The sequence below is a fragment of the Ursus americanus genome, chromosome 14, assembly GCF_024610735.1.
Source record: "Ursus americanus isolate L20-20 chromosome 14, mUrsAme1.1.p, whole genome shotgun sequence".
NCBI classification, from domain to species: domain Eukaryota; kingdom Metazoa; phylum Chordata; class Mammalia; order Carnivora; family Ursidae; genus Ursus; species Ursus americanus.
Genome location: NC_142140.1, coordinates 36,646,942 through 36,663,129, shown reverse-complemented (window position 1 = coordinate 36,663,129; position 16,188 = coordinate 36,646,942). Strand labels below are relative to the sequence as shown.

The 16,188-nt window shown below is 42.7% G+C and overlaps 1 protein-coding gene across 28 annotated transcripts in view; it reads right to left on the bottom strand.

Moving 5' to 3' along the window:
- Positions 1-2,546: 2,546 nt before the first annotated feature.
- PBRM1 (polybromo 1) overlaps positions 2,547-16,188 on the bottom strand; it is a 116,044-nt gene continuing 102,402 nt past the window's right edge. For 13 of the 28 annotated variants that reach the window (XM_045807307.2, XM_045807305.2, XM_045807300.2 and 10 more), the window contains 5 exons: positions 14,173-14,337; positions 10,640-10,795; positions 7,415-7,485; positions 7,085-7,301; positions 2,547-5,371 (listed from right to left, as the gene is read on the bottom strand). In XM_045807307.2, the coding sequence (XP_045663263.1) occupies positions 5,199-5,371; positions 7,085-7,301; positions 7,415-7,485; positions 10,640-10,795; positions 14,173-14,337 (782 nt within the window). In that variant the 3' untranslated portion in view covers positions 2,547-5,198. The remainder of the gene's footprint in view (positions 5,372-7,084; positions 7,302-7,414; positions 7,486-10,639; positions 10,796-14,172; positions 14,338-16,188) is intronic. The other 15 variants (XM_087866995.1, XM_045807317.2, XM_087866997.1 and 12 more) reach the window with 3 other exon arrangements.

Genomic DNA, 16,188 nt, shown 5'->3' with positions numbered 1-16,188 from the left:
GACCTTCTCACTGAGAAGCAACCATAAAACCACCATAGACTTTAGCTAAGTCAGAGGCTCAGTCTACTGGGGAGAGATTTTGTAATTTGACCCAGAGTAAGTCTGGGTCAGCTGACAGAAAAAGCAAAGGCTTTATCCATTTTTTTTCCTTTTAATCCATGCTTGATAACTACAGCCAACATCTACTCAAACAAGAACGTATCTACGTATTAAAGAAGGCTAAGTTTCACAGTGGTTTCGAATGATTGCTCATGAATATACAGAAGCAGATGCTTAAGGCCACAGGGTATTCTCAAGTTAGAGATCTCTGCCACAAACATACCTTCCCAAGTTTTTCTAGGGTTTTTTCTAATTTAAGTTAGTCCATTGATGTTAGAACCAATTCAGTATAAGTAGCAAGCCACTGACTACTCAGATCCCCTTCAAGCACTACCCGCACCAGCTCAGATCACTGCTCAGAGATGTCTTGAGTGTGAAGACCAGTCTGAGCCACAGCACCAGGGAGAAGGAGGAAGTTCTCCTATGCACTTGTGTGCCTAGAGAGTTCCTACTGAACCTACCCTCATAGGCATTTTAGTGGTTTAACTGCAGCATAGGGAATTAAATTGTGGTAGGATTCTCCCAGTTATATGGCCTTATTCCATGTTTCCCCCACCCATTGATACAGAGAGAATATGTGATTTACACACCTTTTACAAAGGAAAGTTGTCCATGCTAATAAAACCGTCAGCTAACTTCTGTGTCTGCTGTGGGTTCCCTCCCTGGCCCACCTCCCCTTCTGCACCCCAGAGGGAATCACTAGCTACAAATTCATGCTTAACCTTCCTTAGAGTTTTCTTCTTTTTAAAATATATATTAGAGTGCTGATTTACTGAAGGACAACAAAACTTCGAAGATGATAAATGTCTCACTTCAAGGCAAGGAGACTGGCAAGCAATTACTGCGTTAAATCGAAGATACTTTCAGAGCACATTAGTCTGCATGCTAGAGAGTAAAAACTAACCTTTGTTAACCGAGGTGAAAGCTTTTTAACTTCACCTCAAAACAGATTTTAACCCTCCTAGTACAGAATATGACTCTACCTGACTTATCAGACACAGGATCTATTAAGGGAACTTTAATAACCTAAAGAGCAATGCTCTTATATGCTGATTAAAGAACTGCAGTGCCCGCTAGTGTAAACTACAAGGCAAAACATTTATTAACCCATATTTTAAAAACCGTACTTCTAGAATGACAAAAATTGAATTAGCATTTTTTGCTTGAAATCTACTTCCATTGTGGTGTTGGGTAAAGAATGTGGGTTTTGGAGCCTCACTTTATCAAATGAACTGATAGGGAAACTTAGGTACACAGTAAAAATTCAATAAACGAGAGCTATCTTGAGAGAGCTATCTTGATCCGTCTAACCGTCCTATTCTGGAAGTCTCTGCCCCACCCCCCCGCCCCGCCCCAGCAAAGCACGGTTTATCGAGCAATAGCAAAGTGAAAGCACAAAGCTCCCGGGGGGGGGAGGGGACCCGAGAGGATTGCCCTCTATTCTGGAAGTCTTGCCTAAATCTCAGATGTTATAACTTAAACACACTGATCTCTCTTCCTCTCTTTTTGTAAGTCTGAATTTTTCACACCAAGTTACTTCTCTTTAAAAAAGTACACCTCTGGACCGTGGTGTTTTCCGAAGCAATTCTCTTCTAGAAAAGCAGTATAGTATCAGTTTGTACTCCTCACACATGTGCATTAAATTTGGAATTTCTTGCCACATTTAAGAGCAACCCACAAGATACCAATGCCACATCTATTCTGGGGATAGAAGTAGTCTATTCATTTTTCAGTTGTGAACTTTCATTCAGCTGATCTAGCACACTTCCAAACCAAAAAGGAACAGAGTACCACTCAGCAGTATTTGTTTGCTCACAGTGTTCAGTGGGAATGTTTAACTATTCATCAATGATTATTCAAAATATGCTCGTGAGCACAGATGGCCGTACAGCCCTGAACACTTAGGGGGACAGAGCCACAGGGATTTGCAAAGTGATATTAGAGGAAAACAGTTGGTTGATTTTTACCAACACTTCTACTGAAAGTGTGGTCATGTTTTTAAGAGCTTATAGCATGTTAAAGACACACCTGGGCCACTGGTCTCTCCGGGCCGCAGACAGCTGACTGTTTGAAAGGGCTTACACTGCTTTATGACACAAGACATGCTTTCCTTACCTTCCACCATCAGTGACTCTACAGTTTTAGCTTCAACCTGTATTTCTGCCCGTGATGAGGACATGTTAGGAATTCCTTGCCTGCCTGCCCGTGAGGCTTGGCGAGCGGCATGTCGAGCTGCAGTGTGACTGCATTCGGCCTGCGCTAATGGTAGCCTCAGTCTTGAACCGGGGTCTGCTACTGACTTTTGCCTCCACCCGAGCAGCTTTATTCCCTTAAATTGGCGGCTATACCCCTGTCAGCATAGAGTCAAGGCTTGCAGGAATTAAACCTGCTTGAACCTAACATCTGACACAAGCTTTAAGAGAACAACCAAACCTGGTTAATCCAAATCACTTTGCAAACTCCATTTTTATTTGGATTAAAAAGCTTTAAATGAACAAACATATGATACATACATGTTATAAGACTAGTTACCACTTAAACCTCCTTTGATACAGAAATTAGAATAAACCAAGTTTTAATTAGGTCTGAAATGTTCAAGCTCAGAAGTCAACAACACCAGTTTGAGATTTCACACAAAGAAGTGTCCCCTTTCAGTTCTTCCTCATAGGAAGACAAGGGTGGGTTCAAAAACAAAGCAGTTCAAAGGTCTTTTAAATCAGTTGGCTGACATACTATTTTAAACCTATAGGTTTTCCCCCAAATAAACAAAATTCTTTTCCACATGAACTTACATTTTGAAAACATTTAGGCCATTAAACTTTCTAAGCCATATCACTAGTTCCTAAAATTCATGGGGGGAGAAAAAAGATAGTATATAGTTCACTTGTACTTTCTTAAGTCAGGACATTAAAAAAAAATTTTTTTTTGACTTATTTTTTTTGGGAAGATGGCTGACCTCAAATCTTATATCCTAAATATTAACTGACATTCTCCAAGTTAATATACAGAAAGACATGATTCTAAAATAAATACGTAGATTTTTTTTTTTTTTTTAAACTTAATTAGGGCCTGCCTACCGGCCCCCTGGCCCGGCTCTGCACCGCCTTAGGGAAGCCCCTGGCTGGACCTATGGTTTCTACAGCACCTCTAGACCCTGGGAAGGAGCCCGGAGGAGGAGTGCCCCAGCTTCTAATGCCTCACCTAGCCCCCAGTGAAGAGTTTTTAGAGGCTTCCCAAAGAAGTCTCATCCAGACCTTAAAAAGGGAAATAAAATGGGTGCATGAAATAAATAAATAACTTAACCAAAATTAGATTTCAGGTTCTTTGGTGTAATTCAAGATGTCTAGAAATAAAATAATCTGATTGTATTATACAGTCCATGATGATTCAATGGCCCAAATAACTAGGAACTGAAAATTTCTTTATCTGATTCAGTTTAACAATAAGGTACTGACATACTATTGCAATACATTTTTTAAAATTCAGAATTATTTAAAATACTTGATGCAAACTGAGATCCAGTGGTTGACTATAGGCAATTAAGTTACAAGGGCCTCCTGTATTTAAAGTATCTAGAATACAAGAGACTTATTTCCATTCTACACACTTTTGTCCCCATGATTTAGTAAGAATGGCAATTAAATATCCAGGTATTGATTCATACCAGATTAAAAGGAAAAAGCACCCTGTGAGGGTCACTCTCTAAATTTACAAACAGCGAGGGAAGCTCCACGAAAACGGCAGCAATCTTGTTACAAAAAACAGGTTTCAAAACCTCAAGCGGAACCCAGGTGTGGTGCTTTTCTACCCGTCCGCGCATCATACGCTGCCTCCAGATGTTCATCCTAGGCTCACATGAAAGAGAAAGGGTCAACCCCAAGTGTTTGGGATCCATAATGGTCTTTTTAAGTGAGTATTTTCTTAGATTATAATTACTTTCTCCTGAAATTCAAAAGCACAAGTTAAATTTAAAAAACATTTTAGAAAGCCTTCAATTTCTGGTTGAGAATTACAACGCTGAAACTTAGAAGGAAAAAAATGCCACATCTGGTGAGGAAATAAAGGTACGGAACATACTTGCATATGTAGACAACCTACACTTTTTTACATTTACGCTTCTGACACAGCTCACACCTGGTTATGCACTCCCTTCCCTATGTTAGGTTAGGTGTTAGGTTTAAAAAAAAAATCACCTCTATGCACACCTCAATGTCAATGCTTTCTTCAAGGTGAACTTCGACTTTTCAATGTAAGAGATTTAAAATGTTAAATCATCTAACAAGCATAGGCATACACTGTGAAATCAATATAAATAGATCAAAAGTACCCTTAAACTTACCTGCCAAGACTAAAGATAATTCAGGGTTGTGCACAAGTTCTGCAAGAATAACTGACACCACAGCTGCCTAACAGCCCAGAACCCGTGCCCCCCGCTCAGGTGCACAACACCGACTTCAGATGTCTGCAGCAAGTCTCTGAGTTAACAGAGCAAACGTGCCAGGTCTGCCAAACACCTGTAACCTAAAATAACCACCTTTCACTTCACCTGTAAAAAACAGCTTTTGCCGAAGCGGCTTAAGATACTCAGGTACATGAAGCAGACACCAGTGCACTCCCCTCTGTAAGATGTAAACTAGGACCAACTTCACATTTCATTGTCAACTTAAACTAATCTGTAAACTCTCGTGTGTGTGTGTGTGTGTATTTTTTTTTCATTTTGTTTGTTCTTTTATAAAAAAACAAAACCAAAAACCAAAACCCCAAGCCAAGACAAAAACCTTTGATGGTTTCAGTTCCATGGCAACATGTAAAAAGATAAAACTCCAAGTCTACATATATAACCAATTATGAAACTGGTTTTAAACGAAGGAAACATATGCAAAAAAATCTCTGTGTATTTGATAAAGTCAACTTAATATAACAAAAACAAATTGAAATAGCTTATTAAAAGTGTCCTTATATAAAAATGGCCTTGTGATGTACAGTAAAATGCAATAAAAATTATCATCCTTTGTTCCTCCCCCCACCCCCAGTAACTAAAATGGCTACTGTTCCACAAAACTCTTTATGCTTCTATAAAAGAAACGTAATTGATGTGATTAAAGGTTTTCTAAATTGTACGCCTGGCGAATGTTGAGGGTGTCTCGGAGCATCAAATCCCGAAGGCGCCAGAGGGCATCTGCCATGGTGGTGTGGGCCCCTTTACTCTTCAGCCAGTGAGAGGGGAGGCGGCTCTCCTGTTCTTTTGACAAATGGACATCGCGTCTTCGAGCTGAAAATTAAAATGCACACAAGAGAAATAAAAGTAGGAATTTTAAGGTAACAATTTCCCCCTCAGACCTAAGGTCTGATTATTTATTAAAGCATATAACATTCATTATTGACTAAGTATTATGAATTTTAACTCCGCAGAGTATTTCCAAGCAAATGTCTTCTATCATTTTATTAGGCATCATCGTTTTTAAAAATTTTAGAAATTTTCTAATTTATAATAATGACTTCACAAAAGAGCTGCACAATATAACATAATTCTCTATGAATGGGAACATAAGATTTGCACAAACACCTAAAAGATCGGATCACTAATACTGTGTTGCAGGCAGTCCTGATGATTACTAATTTCTTCAGGGGCGCCTGGGTGCCGCAGTCGGTTTAAGCGTTCAACTCTTGGTTTTGACTCAGGTTGTGATCTCAGGATCATGGGATCCAGCCCCACACTGGGCTCCGCGCTCAGGGTGGAGTCTGCTTGAGACTCTCTCTCCCTCTGCCCCTCCCCACTGCTCTCTCTCTCAAATAAATAAATAAATCTTTAAAAAAATTAATAATTTCTTCAGTGTTAAAGAAAGTTCCTAAAAAGGTAAATGTGAGGAAAGGGAAAATATACCTATTATTCTGAAAGAAATTAAATGATCAAATTTGGTTTAGAAATGAAGAATGAGAGGCATGTGGATGGCTCAGTCGGTTAAGCATCTAACACTTGATTTTAGCTCAGCTCATGATCTCATGGGTGAAGACCTCAGGGTTGTGAGATCAAGCCCCACATCGGGTCCTGCACTCAGCATGGAGTCTGCTTGAGATTCTCTCCTTCTCCCCCTCCCCCTGCTCCTGCACTCTGGCACTCTCTAAATAAATAAAGTCTAAAAAAAAAAAGAAGAAGAAATGAAGAATGATGAGTAGGAACTTGTACCTTTCTTTCCAGAAACCAGTCAAGTTATTTTATTTTATTATTTTATTTTATTTTATTTTATTTTAATTTTATTTCTTATGGGGGAGAGGCAAAAGGAGAAAAAAATCTTAAACAGGCTCACCACCCAGTGTGAAGCCTGACGTGGGGTTCCATCTCACGAACCAGAGATCATGACCTGAGCTGAAATTAAGAGTCAAGACACTTAACCAACAGAGAGCCACCCAGAGCCCCAGGCAAGTTATTTCCGTATGTACTGAAAACACATTAAGTCCGCTGAACTAAATAAGTAACTGAACAGGTTAACTGAAACAGGTTTTCCAATTTTTTTTTTTTTTAAAGTTGAACTGAAGGAATTTTTTTAAAAGATTTTATTTATTTGATAGAGAGCACAAGCAGGGGGCACGGCAGGCAGAGGGAGAGGGAGAAGCAGACTCCCCGCTGAGCAGGGAGCCTGATATGGGGCTCCATCCCAGGACCCTGGGATCATGACCTGAGTCAAAAGCAGATGCTTAACCGGCTGAGCCACCCTGGTGCCCCTGAACTGAAAGAATTTTTAATTTACCCAAATGCATCTACACTAATGCCCAAATGCCTAAAGAATTAAAAAATTCAGAATATACTTAAAAAGATAGCAGTGATATTTATGACAAAACTTAGAAATTCAGCAAAACCCCCATTTTCAGTGTGTGATGTCAATGTACAAAAAAGCTTTCTAAACGAAAAATGGATATCTATCCCACAATATAATGCCAACAGCAGTGAGATTTCACAAATCTCATTGAGAAGGACTCTCCTTACCTGCCAGGGTTTGGTCCCACTTGCTAATGCTGTTGGACTCAGCACTGAGTCCTTCAATGTATTTCAGGTAGGCCTCTGAGTGGAGAAGCCGTTGTGTCTTCGGTGGGGGGGCCACAAACATGGGCGTTGTTGGCTGCTGTATGACAGGGGGGGCAGCTGGATGGGGGCCAGGATATGGAGGTGGTGCCTGCTGCCCTGGAGGCCCCAAAACTCCTACCTGAAAGAGCACAGAGCACATGATGAGAGGAAAAAAAATACCTGACACATGCTCTGAGAAAGAGGGTAACATGAATTCTGTCAAGTCCTAGAAAATCCAACTGAAAGGCTCACCTGCTGTCCGTATGGACTTCCGCCTGGTGCTGGAGTCCCCACCATAGGGGCCACTCCTTGGTTCATCACACCTATAATTCAAAATGCAATGGCACAGTTAGAGGCTCTGCGTTGAGAGGACTACTGAAAAACTACTGATAAGAAATGATGCCATTTATAATGTAAACCTATGGATCTTTGTCCTTGAATTTTTGTGGACAGGAACCCTACGCACCCAAAATGGGATGCAGCATTCACATAGAAAATTCATTCTGTTGTTTTCTAGGTATTTTAAGTATAATGCTAGTACAGCCTATCAGATGTGCATTAATTATTCATGGCTTAGAAATGCTTTGACCCCTGCATAAAATTCTAGTATTCCCTTAGGTCAGCTATAGTTGGACTACATCTCTGCTTTCAAAGTATTTTTCTTCTGATAACACATTTTCCTGCAAGTGAAGCCCAGGTTTCATTTTGGCAGTAATGGTACTGCAGTCGGGCTCGGCAGCAGGGCACGAGGGAAGAGGCTGTGCAAGGGCACAGTTCATTGAGTCCCCTGGAGACTGGAGGCACATCCCTGCTGCCCTCTCACAGGCCCCCAGCACCTCTGCTTCTAACAGGAGTCACTAATGCTGGCAGACAGGACACTGCCATCTGGTAGAGCGGTACTGTGAAAAGGATCGTCTGGAAGCAGATCAGCCCCGCCGCTGTCACTTCAGATGCAAAAATGACAAAGGGAAAGATGTTTCATGGTACTCGGTACTCTGCTAATAATTTGTACTCGGTACTTGCTAATAATTCTGTAAACTTCCCTTGATGATTCCTCACAAACAATTTCTGTCCCATAGGTACTAGCTGATAATGGTTACATGTCCTAAATTTAGTGTCTTGGGCACCTGCAATCTCAGGACCATCCATTCACTGAACAGATGCTGAAATAAGCAAGGGTCCCGGTTCATTAAAAACTAATAAGATATAGCCAAGAAACCCTGGTGAGCTGCTGTTTAAACTTTAAACAAGTCCCGCTGGCTGCAAAGAAGGATCAAAAGGAGCTCACTTCATATACTGGCTTCTTTGGATTTAAAATGCTGCTATTTTAGCCAGGCAGAACCAATCCACTATTCTAAGATTCAGAATTGCTAAAGGCCACTTCCGGGAAGTATTAGATATTTATTAGAGAGGAAGTAATAAGTAAAAATAAACTTTTTGTTCACAAAGCAGGGATTTTTATAAGTACCCAGAAGTTTACTTGGATCCCCATCACAGGATCCCCACGATTATTTGTGACTGGTTTAAGAGGTTGTGGTGGGTAAGCTGCGGCTCCAGCAACATATTAACAACCCCCGTGCACCCCCCCACCCAGGACACTCACTCTCCTCAGACCCCACAACACAGGGGGCCTCCCTGAGCTGCCTTTCTCAAGTTTTGCAGGGCACAAACAACTCAGCAATTCCCTCTGCTTCCTGTCTAGAAATGCCATGCAAGGGGGTAGCCAGTGAGAATGTGGGCTGAATCCCCAGAGATCCCGGAGTCCTCCTCTCCTCAAACCTTGAGCAGATGTGTGTGTGTGTGTGTGCGTGCGTGCGTGTTGAGTGCACTTCCCTGCTTCCTGTTTACAGATGCCATGCAAGGAGGAAGTCAGTGAGAATGTGGACTGAGTAACCAGAGTTCCCTGAGTCCTCTCCTCAAAGCCTAAGCTGACGGGTGCCTCTGTGTGTGTGTGTGTGTGTGCGCGCGCGCACACGCACGCGCATAGGCGTGTGCACTAAGAAGGGTTCTTCCCTGTCTCCCCGACTAAAATCAAGTGTGTGCATGCCTCCTTCAGTTGCAAGTTAGAACCTGAAGAAGGGGAAAGGGACACAGTGTGCCCAGTACCCACCAAAAGGTATCCACTACTTAGAGGGTACTGGCCTTAGATGCGGCTCCCAGTGATACCACGTGCACCTAGAAGTCAACTCCAACCTGGTCTGAGTCAGTCAGACACCTGACGCCAAGGTGAGAGGGCACAGAATGAAGGCCAATTCTACCTGCCACATGGGCACACCCATTTTATGACTGACTTTTGCTGCAAAAGCAACTCACACACAGGCCACCATTTCTATAATGAAGCACCCACTCCCATAAACATTTCCTTTTCTGGGTACATCTGGATCAAACACTTGTGTGTGCGGTTCTGGCCCCTCTCTAAGCAATACTCACGGGAGTGTGGCTGGAGGCTCTAGGCCAAGCCCCCAGGTTCACTCACCCTGCACACGGCTGGGGGCACCTTTGAGGCACTGTCAGGAACTCCGTATAACCCATAGTACTAGTGTAAGCAAATCTAACATTTCTCCATTTTGTCATCTGGGCCAGGCCTTTAGCTGCCATTCTGGAAAATGGACCAAATGCTATTCTAAGTTATCTTCAGGTCACATTCCCTCCAACTAGATTATAGCTAAAGCCCAGCTCTTTTGCATATGATGGCGATTAGTCTGGGAGCCTGTGATTTGCCTTTCACAATATTTCAACTTACTAATTATAAAGTAAACCTCTAACTCTTCCTGAACTCCATTTATGTGTTTCCACATGAAATAAATTCTGAGCTTCTGTTGACAGATAAATCGGTGTCTGCAGTCAGTAAGGTGGGGCCATGCTGCTCTTTAAAATGTTATGTCGTACTTCTTAGGGGACTCACATACAGAAAATGTGTTCATTGCAAATTTGTTCCCTCCCTCCTTTTTGTTCCTAGAATGACTGACTGAAGGATCTCATCATCATCAGTGACTCTGCAATCCCCTCAGAAGGGCTGTTTGAGAAGCAGGAGATGAAGCAGGAATTCTATATAGAAGACAATCCTTCAGTAAGAATTGAACCAGAGGAAGAAGTGCACTCAGGACCAAAAGTGCTTTTATATGTGACTTGGGACAAGCAATTTGGGACACTTCATTCACTGATAAAGAGGGCGTGACCTTCTAGGCTGAATCTGGCTTTCTGAGCACATGTCAAATTGTCTGAGTGGGGTGCGAGTATGCCTTCCGCCCCGTGGTCTGCTGTGCTGCCACTAGGCAGTCAGGTGCCCGAGGGCACAGGTGCCGAGCTGCCTGCTCAATACACAGGACAGGCCCTGCTGCCGACAGCCCTGGGATTCTCAGTGAGGAAAGGCCTGTCCATAGCGGGCAGCAGGTACCTCCTGGAACAACTGGCTGAGGGAGGAAAAAAGAGAATATGAAGATGAGATTAATGAGTGAATGAGGATGAAGTTCTTACCCGGTGGTGGGATGCCCGGGAGGCCGGGCACACCTGGCGGAAGATGGTGGGGTGGAGGCCCCCCAGGGTGAAGTGGCTGCATGCTGCCCATGCTAACAAGGCCATCAACTGGGCCCTGCAAAGGTGGAAGGCCTGGCGGATAGCCACCCATCATGCCTTGAAGGACACAACAAATTTCAGACATGCATCATTAACATGCAACATGAGCTAAGTAATAACAAACCCCCCCACATGCACTACCAATGAATAAAGCGCCCTTAGTACTGCATGATATAACGGCAATTAGTGCAATTATTTTGTTGCAGTAATGAACAAAATAAAAAGTTACAAATATGAAATCCAACATCTGTGGATGAATTAGTACTTAGTATATTATTATTTGTAGTTATTTTCCCTGGGATAAATACGCTGCATGTTTTCGGTTAAATAATAATAGAGAGGAGTTCCAGTAACAGCCTTCCCAAGGTCATGATTATTGCAAGCTGTTCAAACAGAGTGACCAGTTCTGCGACTGCGGTTCTAACTGATCAGTAGAAACCCCATCACTCCACTCTGCCCACACTCATATGCCTATCATGGGTACACATGAGGGGAAACTGGAATGGAGGGAAATGAGGCGCACAGCCCTGATCACAAAGCATGCTTCTCCAGCTGGGGGCAGGGCGGGGGATCGAGAGTTTTTCAAGGCTTCCTCCTCCCTTCTAGCCCCACCACTACTGGTAAAAATGGATCATGCTCAGGCTTGAGCTGGGGAACAGAGAAGAGCCATCACAATGGATGATGTTTCATCTTTAGATCTCAAAACATGTAAAATAAAGATAAAACCTCAACCCTCCCGAGCCAAACTAAGCCCAAGTCACTTGGTAGCGGGCACGCAGACTTCAGAAGGAATGGCTGGAGAATCAGGCTCTGCTGGCATGAGAGAATGCAATTGTCACTTCTGTCTCCAAGTTCACAAAAGCCCTCACATAAATCTTCGGTTAACAGGGAACATTTTAAATGAGGTACAGAATTTCTGTGAACAGAGGCTTTTATTCCTTTATTTTCAAAGTGCATCTTCACAACATAAAATATTTTCTGCTGGCTAGGGAAGAGTTTCAAGAAACAAGTATTCTTGGCAAAAGGAGTAAAAGGAAGAAAATCATTTCAAAATGTCAAAAACTCACGTATCAAAAGACCTTTAAAGCCACATGACATTTTTTTAAGCAAGAAAAACAACTTGACTCTTCTGGGATTTGAAATGATCCCAATAAACAGAACGTAAGACTCCCCCCAAAATGCAACCACCTTTGGCCACAGCTTCTTGCACAAAGGGACCTTGAGGGACTGGTGCCAAAGCTCATTTTTATAAAGTACTCTTTGTAGAGGGACCCTGGGAAACAGTGGCAAACTCCAGATTCTAAGGATTTTACTCTTTGACTTTCCTTCAAGGATTATTTGAAAGGTATTTGTTTATAAAAGTTTGTTTAGTCTTCTGAAGCTATAAAACTACTGAAAATTCTGAGACTGATTCAGCCTCTGCTTCGTTAGTCATATCTAAGCTGACTGAAAAACTTACAATTACATAAACCAGAAAAGCGAATTTTAAATAATAATACCTCTACACATGAAACAGGATTATGAGTTTCATTTTTTAAAAACGAGAGTTCAGAGAGTAGAAACTACTTTTGTACAGACACTGTCACCTTAACCATAGGAGATCCAAAGCTACCAAACTGCCTTCTAACCACACCACCAGATACAGCTTTTAGGGATAAGTAGGTGGGAGTTTAAGAACGTGAGGAGGCTTTGCTTTCAATTACAAAAGCCCATCTGAACGCAGCCTTCAGGGGCTGTGGTTGAAGAAATTATTAAGAACTGAAAGACATGACACTTGTCTTCATTAAACTGTACTTTGGCACTTATTATCCCAGTCACATGTGTTCAAATGAGCTTTAATGCTTGTAAGCAAAGCTGGTCTCAGACAGCAACAAGGCTACGACTTAGGCCCTAAGCAATCTGTAAACCCATGAAAAATCACCCTCTCAGCTGCAAAGTTCCTGCTGTGGACAAAGACTGGTGCCTGTAGAGAATGCTTGCTTGCCCTTCACTCCCATGGCCCGGAATCTGGGCAGCACATGCTTAATAATAGAACAGGGTCTTTCTAGAAGGGGTCCCACCTCCTCACCCATCAGAGCGCTGTGATGTTATTCCCCCACAGGGAGCTAAAATGCTGCAGCTGCTGTGTTTTAATGTTTTTAGCTGTTTGAATTCATTTTGTTAATGCGTCCCCGGGCTTTTTAGTCAAGGGCACAGTGCTACAATATCACATATCAAACAAAACAAAACAGGATGCCAACGAGGGAATTCTAACTTTCAAAGTCCCCATGTTCAAGGCCTGATTTCTAAAACCCTCTGGAACCCCGTTAACCAAAATGGGCCATGGAATAGAGCAGGCGATTATGAGATTTGTTAGATCAACGTCAGTTACACTGAAAGTACTGAAAAGCCATGATTCAGATGTGCTCTGGCGAGTGCAACTGCTGAGTTCAGCGACAGTGCATTTGAGAACTTGCCATCACAAAAGGTAGGAGCGACAATGGAAAAGTTATCCTACGCTACTCTTCCTTAAAAAGCAAATACAAAAAAAGCAAAAACAAAAACAGCATCCCAATGAGCCTGCCTTGAACAACACTGTCTTAGACTCCCTGCGAAAAGAGGTCAGACTGCTTGCCTATGAAGACACTCAGGTGGTTTGTATGGACCTCACCAGGCTTAGGGAGATCACGAAGGAGGCACCCGAGAAGTGGTCTACAGGCTTCTCACTGGAGACAGGTCAGACAAGGATATTCAATTCAAGAATAGCCAAATTTGCTATGGCCACCAGAACCAGAGACAACACACACAAGCAAACCACATTCATCATTTTCTTTTCTTTTCTTTAAAAATATGTGACTGGGATACTAACAGAAAATGCAGTTTAATGTAATTAAATAGAAAAGCATTACAGAGTGGGCACAATGAATTGAATAAGGACTTTGTATTCCACTTAGCAGTCATGCACATTAGTGACCAAGAAAGGATTTACAATTCATTGTCAAAAATCCTTTTAAATGGTCAGTCTTTTACGGATGGCTGCAGCAGAACAAGGCAAACTGAAGACTGGAATGAGACGGGAGAATCGACATCACCTGAACGCTAGTTTCGTGTTCTCTCGGGGGTCCCCAGAACAGAATTCAGGGTGTGTTTATGTCTTCTGCTACAGCGCTCTACACCAAGAGCAGCCTGGGGTGGGGATATCGCCGGACCATGCCCACAGCCAGGCTAGAGCTGCTCCCTACCAGTCCCCAGGGTTGGGCCCAGGGCCCACTTCTGGGGCAGAGGGGAGGCATTGCCCATAGGGGAGAGGCGATATAAGGACGACATGGACGACTTCAAACTTTGACTCTGCCGTGAGAAAAGCCTAGAGACTGTGGCCTACTCCTCACTGGAGAAAAAAAAAAATGAAGGAATTTCTTAAAGTGGAAAAAAATGGTCTTAGCTCCTGTTTTTACCTGCAACAGGTGTCAACTGCTGATTGAGCATCCCCATTGGTGTTGGTGGTGGCACCACCCCCATGAGAGCCCCCACAGGGGTGCCTGCTCGGGGAGAAGCACTCGGCTGCTGTTGCTGTGCTGCTCGCTCTCTCTCCTGCTGCTCAGCAACTTTAGCTGCCCGCTCTGTAAAGGCATTTCAGATTTTCAATTCTGTTTTTAACCCAGGAATTCAAAATACCATCCATTGCATTCAACAGGACTAGTAAAAACACAGGCAACAGTTCTGTCTCAACGGAAGGAACAGTAGATGACTAGTCTCAACACAGGAGGAGTCGGGCCGATTTCACTTGGTAACCTAGAGTCCAGCTTTCCTATCCCATCTTGAGAACTGGTCTGCAAAGATTTCAAGAATGTTAAGACTGCAACACACATTCAGAAAGCACAGGTTTTATTTAAACACGTCACCAGCGTAACCAACGTGGTTAATCTCACAAGGCACCCTGAAGATGAGAAGCGCTACCATTATTCTAGTATTAATAGCATTACAAATTATTTGTAATTTCAACATGAAGCAATTCCATGGCCCATTATAATTTTTGGCACAATTGTTACTTAACACTACTTTCCTGATTCCTTGCACCCAATTTTACTATGATTTGAGGTCTCTTGTCATTAGTGTCATGGGGTTTAGCAGCTGAAGAAAATTAACTCTGTAAGGGAAAAGTAGCTTACTGCCTCCTCCACAAGGTTTCGGGGAAGATAAACACTACTTTCTACATCCTACTGAAGCCAAGAGGTCATGTTTAATAAACCCCAAGGTGGGGAAAAAAGTACGATACTCCAGGCTACAGTCATTCAAAGCAGGGGATATGCATACACATATGAAGCAATGGACATGTACTGACAGAACCAGGTTTCCTGAAGCTGAGCAGTTCAATACTGACCATAAATCATCCTAAATCAGCAAAAGTTCCAAGAATTCACTCTTATTTCATCCAGAATGCAAGAGGAGTATTTGCTTGTGCCAGTTCTGGGCTGTGGAACACACCCTGCTACACTCCTTACTCCTTTACTCTGTTCTGTCCTGCACGTCCATAGCCAGTAGTCCCCAACGATCACATTCCCAGTCTTTTTGGGAGCTAGCAGCCTGGACCCTTACTAGAAAACTCTACAAGTGTGTATTCCCCAAACTCCCACAATACAGGGCTTATTTTGCTTCACCATTCATAAATAGGAAAGCCTCCTCACTCCTCACATGGGCAAACTGAGGCTGGGAGACAGGTAGTGACTTGTCCAAGGCTACAGAGAGAACCAGCAACATGTGGCCCTGACTCATGATAGCACATTCCACTGCCACACATTGACCCTCCAACGTGGAATTCAAAAGACTACTGCTGGCTGATCTAAGGAGTGGAAAATAGCTCGAGATCCCACGGCTTTAAAGAGAATCAAGAAGCAACAGCTCCAGTCCTCCGTTAGTGTATAAGAATGTGAAAGTCAAGCAAGTCAAAGCTTCCTAGGCTGCGGCAGAGTTGCCTGGATAGGCCAGTCATCACTCACTAGCACTGTCCCAGTTTACAGATCCTCTGTACAATGAGCGTGAGGGACAAAGGCCATTTGAACAACCCATTTCCTTGTGCTAGCAATAAAAAAAACATTGAATGACCTGGACCCCCACATTAAATTCTAATATTTTCATTACACAAATGACAGTAAAATGGGAGAGCAAAAAAAAAAAAGAAGTTGAAAAAAGAAAAATTCAGATCTATGCATCAGATATTGGACTGGCTACCTGTTGGTTCTTTCTAGGAAGAGCCCAACAGGCTGTGGTGGAAAAGAGAATTGTTAAATGAAGCCAGCCAAACTCCAAACTTTGGGTTTTGAATTCAAACTCAAATTGGATTTTGGTCAAAACAACAAAAGTTCAGATTCTGTGTCTCAGGCAGACACTGCTGAGTCATACACAGCTCATCTCACTCAGTTTTCCCTGAATTTCAGACTCCCCTTGGAATTGGGGAGACTTTCCTAGAAGCC